The 5,542-nt window shown below is 47.1% G+C and overlaps 1 gene segment (V, D, J or C); it reads left to right on the top strand.

Annotated features, from left to right (window-relative positions):
* The first annotated feature begins 3,559 nt into the window (after positions 1 to 3,559).
* On the top strand, positions 3,560 to 4,488 carry LOC125283182 (immunoglobulin kappa variable 2D-29-like). The segment is given in 2 exon segments: positions 3,560 to 3,626; positions 3,992 to 4,488. Coding segments are annotated over 2 exon segments (546 nt in total).
* Positions 4,489 to 5,542: the final 1,054 nt, after the last annotated feature.

Below are 5,542 nucleotides of genomic sequence, written 5' to 3'. Positions count from 1 at the left end.
AGAAAGTGGCTTACTAGGGGTCATCTGGTAAAGCAATGAGAATTATTGTAGGAGAGACGAAATCTTCTAAATGATTCTTGTTTTCACTTGATTCCTAGAAAAGGAAAACCTTCATGTAAAGTTTCTCTACTTTCTCCCAGAAGACGACAGACAAATGACTTTGATCATCTCTTTTCCTAATCTAAATGGAACTTTATAAGCAGAAATTCAAGAGAAAAGGGTACTTAGCTCCGTTCACCGCCAAGCGGAACTCACTCACTTCCCAACAAGAACTTCCCAACAGTTCACTTGAGAGTCTTTGATTTGGATATAATCCTCATATTCCCTGTTTTATTTGCCTAAATAGGCAAATACATTAATATTGCCAAAGAGCCCTGGATATAATCCTCATATTCCCTGTTTTATTTGCCTAAATAGGCAAATACATTAATATTGCCAAAGAGCCCTGAGAGTGAGGAAGGGCCCTAGGACAGCCTTATCCCTCCCAGGCAGTCCAAAAGGAAGGAGGGCTAAAGAGGCCAAAGTCCAGCTCTCTGCAAACAAATTTCCCCAACAGCTCCCTCTTCAGCTCCACTGAGTGTCCTTTACAACCTGCACTTTGCCTGGGACAGCAGGGGAGCAGCGCCTGGGAGGCTCAGTCAGTAAAGCCTCTGCCTTTGGCTCAGGTCATGATCTCAGGTCCTGGGGTCAGGCTTCCTGCTCAGCAAGAGACTGCTTCTCTCTCCCTCTGCCCCTCCCCCTCAGGTGCACCCTCACCGTCTCCCACCCTCTTTTTCCCTCTCAAATAAATCAATAAAATCTTAAAAAAAACAAAACAAAACAAAAACCATGCACTGTTTGGTGCCCTGGAGTCTGTGTAGGGTATGGGCTCCCTTCCAGCAGGAACACCAGGCCCCCAGCTTCTCTAAGGACGGTGGTCTTCTAGAATTCCTGATTTATGCCTGTGAGATAATAGAAAATATACGTATTGATCTGCATCCCAAGCTTCTGGTGCAGAGCTCCTAAAACCCTTGTAATCTCCTAAGAGATAAAAACACTAGGAGTATCTTTTATTCTGTGAAGATGGCCCCGAGTGGGCTCCTGGATGGGCACTGGCCACCAGAAAGACCAAGCCATGATTACAAGTTGGGAATGTGCAGCCACATCACCCATCCTCTCGGGAGGGGAAAGGGGCTAAAACGGAGTTAATATTGATCGTGTCTATGTGAGGAAGCTCCATTACATCCCTAAATGCAGGGTTCAGAGAGCTCCCAGGTTGGTGAACACGTCCAACTGGGAGGATGACACACCCCAACTCTGTGGGGACAGAAGCTGCTGCACCGAGGACCCTCCAGTCTTCACATTAGGTATCCCCCCATCTACCAATCATCTGTATCTGCATCGTATCCTTTAATAAACTGGTAATATGAGTAGGTAATTTTCGACTGGTGTGAGCTGCTCTGGCAAACTAATCAAACCTGAGGAGGGAGGCATGGGAACCCCTTACCTACATCTGGTCGGAGGCACAGGTCCCTTCGTCACCGCCTTTACACGACAAGACCCCTGATGGGTTAGTCCTTCTCCAGCTGGGGTCTCCACGCCGCCCTGCAGAGCCACAGGCAGCTGCCGTGGAGGAGGAAGTACGGACCCAGAAGCCACTGAGAGCAGACCCAGACCCAGGAGGCTGTGCCCCTGGGGAACCTCCATCGGGAAAGTGCTTGGTGTCGTCCACACAGCTGGTCAGGGACAGCCACCTGCCAAAGATATTCAGACCAACTATTTATGTGTACTCATGCCTGAAATTATAATTATTCAGGGTTTTTTCAATTTGCTACTACTGCGGGTTTAAATTTCCTGAGCTCTAACGGAACTACAAACTCTGATCTTTCAGTTTCTCCAGGATTTTGTTTGCAGAACAGTGACTCGAGTTGTGAGGTCATTTGAGCTGACACAATTCTCACAAAAGATCATTAGGACATACACCAGACTGACACGAGCAGAATCATCCGGTTATGTCCCTGTTGTAATGAAGGATGGTTAGTCAACTGATGCCCCAAGCAGCTCTGACCCCGCACCGGGTTCTATGGTGACTGTCGTTCACTGAAGACCCAGGAAAACGTCCATCACAGGTACAGGTGACCCCTAGACATTAAAACAGCCCCATTTTTATACTCTCACGTATGGAATCTCTTTGAGATGAGCTCATGAACTGTAGACGCATATTGATGCCCAGCTGCAAAGCCAGTTGAGAGACATAGCTTCTCACACGAGCTAATGAGAAAGCAGAACCGTAGACAGACACTAGTTACACATGATGAGGAAGCCTCCGTATGGGAAGGGGTTTCCTGAGGGTCAGTAAGAAAAAGATAACCTAAAAGGAAACATTACAAAATGAAACATTGTTCATTCCATCCCATCCTCTTAGGCAGGGCTGCCCTTAAGAAATCTCTTTCATTGGGGTGTCTGGGGCGCTCACTCAGTTACACATCTCCCTTCGGCTCAGGTCATGATCTCAGGGTCCTGGGATCCAGCCCCGCACTGGGTCGCTGCTCAGCAGGGAGTCTGCGTCTCCCTCTGCCTCTGCCCCTCCACCCTGCTCCTGCTCTCTCTCTCTCCCTCATGCTCACTCGCTCTCTGCTCAATTAAATAAACACAATCTTTAAAAAACAAGAAATCTCTATGATTGATATGGTACATGTGTCAGTGTGTGTGTGTGTATACAATTCTCAATATACACAATATGCTGTCTGTCTATCATCTACCTATCCATTTATCTACCACCATCTATCGACCTATCATCCATCTACCTATCTCTGGGGACAGAGAGAGAAGCATGGCAGGATACACACCACATTGTAACAAATGCTTGCTACAAATTTCATACTCACTGCATGAAGCATAAAATTCTGTCTTCTTTCCTATTCTCTTCCACGGGTCTATTACTTCTCTACCTGGAAGAGACAGATGCTTTTCTACCTGTCAAGGGCTTTTTAGTTTCATCCACTCATAGACTATAATACACGAGGTCCCAGGGTGAGTTTAATTCATTACTACATCGTTATTAAATTGTCATAAACCATTAACCTGCAAACAGCAGATCCCACAGACTCTAGAACTATCTCCAGTTCATCCTGGGATTTGCAGATCCCCTCAAAATCAGCTGAAGTGTGACCGGGACCTGTTTCCTCCTGGACATTAGCTGAGAGAACTCCAAGTGGGATGGCCATTCACCCGCCAGAAATGGACTCTGGACACTCAGGCCTGTATCTTCAGGGTCTCTGGAGCTTTCTCAGAAGGGCAGGGCTATGAGCACTGTGTCTGGCCACAGATTCGGATTTTCACAGTTACATCCTTCTTCCCACTCAGGCAGTAAGGGATTTGTCTCTGTTACTTGTCCTCCAAGCACAGAAGACATTTTAAGCTCCTTGACTCCCAGGACAGGGACCTGCACCCTGCCTTTGGCTCTTTCCCCTCTGCCACACCCACCACGGGATTTGCATATTGTGCCCCAGGGAGGACCTTCCCTTGCAGGTCTGACATAAAGGACAGCTCTGAGCCTGTCTTTCCTTGTTAGGACTCAGCAGTTCAGCTTCTCAAAATGAGGGTCCCTGCTCAGTTCCTGGGGCTGCTGATGCTCTGGATCCCAGGTAAGGGCAGTGGGGGGCTGAGGAGGAAGTACAGGGTGGGAGGGGGAGTTCTGGGGGTGCGACTGTTCTCCCTGTGTATTCTGTCCAGGGATGAGATTGCCCTCCAGCAAGGAGAATATAATTTTTGGACCGTGAAAAATAAAAGAAACTAAAACGAACCAAGAAGAGTGCTTGACTGAGATGCTGAAAAAGCAAGAGGCCACTTTGTGCCTTGAAATTCTTTGGTCATCGTTAAGAATTGGATATGTATAGAGTATGAATGAAATCACAAAATATGGTTTAGCCTAACCAACACAAAATTTAAAATCATAAAAATGGCTTATGCTGTTTCTTCATAACCTTGTACGTATCTCTCATTCTTTTAGGATCCAGTGGGGAAATCGTGATGACGCAGACCCCACTGTCCCTGCCCGTCACCCCTGGAGAGCCGGCCTCCATCTCCTGCAAGGCCAGTCAGAGTCTCCTCCACAGTAATGGAAACACCTATTTGCATTGGTTCCGGCAGAAGCCAGGCCAGTCTCCAGAGGGCCTGATCTATGAGGTTTCCAACCGTTTCTCTGGGGTCCCAGACAGGTTCAGTGGCAGCGGGTCAGGGACAGATTTCACCCTCAAAATCAGCAGGGTGGAGGCTGACGATGTGGGAGTTTATTACTGCGGGCAAAATCTACAGTCTCCTCCCACAGTGGTTCAGGCCCGAGCACAAACCCCTCCGTCCGGCCGTCAGCGCTGTGCACAGGTGTTGCTGGGGCGGGGAGCAGGCACAGCGGAGGGTCTGAGTGGCTGCACAGGCAGATGCTGGGGAACTCAGGGCAACAACGTGCAGCTGCGTGCTCTGAACCATGTGACGGCCCCTCGGCGATGACAGCCTTAGCGGGGCGGAACCAGCTCATAATGGACGGGACCAACCTGCTGTCTGAGCCAGAAGCTGGAAGGGAGGGCTGACCGGAACCTCATCCCGACCCTCCCGGCCTCGTGTGCAAGGGTCACTTACATGCAGTCAGCCTGAGAGTCAGACACCTGAGACATACTGGTGACAACACAGTAACATACATTTGGAGCTAAACATTTTTCCTCTATATTCAGTAAGATACTATCCAGGATGCGTCAGAATTTATAATTTTTTATTGTCCCACTTTATGAACCTCTGCTTTCCCAGTTGCACTAATTACTCTCCTAGGATGTTCTCTAGATGGCATTCTATACACGCTATCCCCACAGAAAATACAGATGAGAAAAATCAGTAAAATTGATTGGTGGTCAAGCACCCAAATAGACTGTTGTAAATTCCTAGCAGAAATAAGCTCCTAATCCCGTAAGGAAGTAGGTGGTATGTACATATGTATATATTGAAATATTGCTCAGCCAAGGAAATGATATCTAGTTATTTGCCACAACACGGATGGGCCTAGAAAGTATAATGCTAAGCAAAACGAGTCAGACAGAAAAAGACAAATACCATATGTTTTCATTGATATGTGGAATCTACAAACAAACAAAAAAACCCTCACAAACACAAACAGACCCATGAAGAAAGAGAACACTGACAGGATATGTTAATGCTGCGCAAATCTGCACTCAACTCGTACCTGTCTTACGTACGGAACAGGCAGTGGCCCTTTAGTATTCTTTCCTCTCCATCTCTCATGTGAATCACACTTTCCACAGAGAAAAAGCAAACACAGAAATACATAAACACTCAATCTATCTCACATTCAGGCAATGGAAGGATATTTTTCAACTGACGAGAAATCTGTAGGACTTCATGAAAACTCCTGGGGTAGAAGTCTATCCCTCAGAGGAGAGACGTTGGGGTTGGGGATGTAAATTGCTACACAAAGTAAAGAATTTATTAAAGTGGAAGGATTATGAGGTGGTGTATGGGCAAAGGGCACTTGTGTCTCACTTTTCCTAATTAG

This window comes from Ursus arctos, unplaced genomic scaffold (assembly GCF_023065955.2).
Source record: "Ursus arctos isolate Adak ecotype North America unplaced genomic scaffold, UrsArc2.0 scaffold_8, whole genome shotgun sequence".
NCBI lineage: Eukaryota > Metazoa > Chordata > Mammalia > Carnivora > Ursidae > Ursus > Ursus arctos.
Note: the sequence above shows the minus strand (reverse complement) of the source record. Positions and strands in the feature narration are given on the sequence as shown.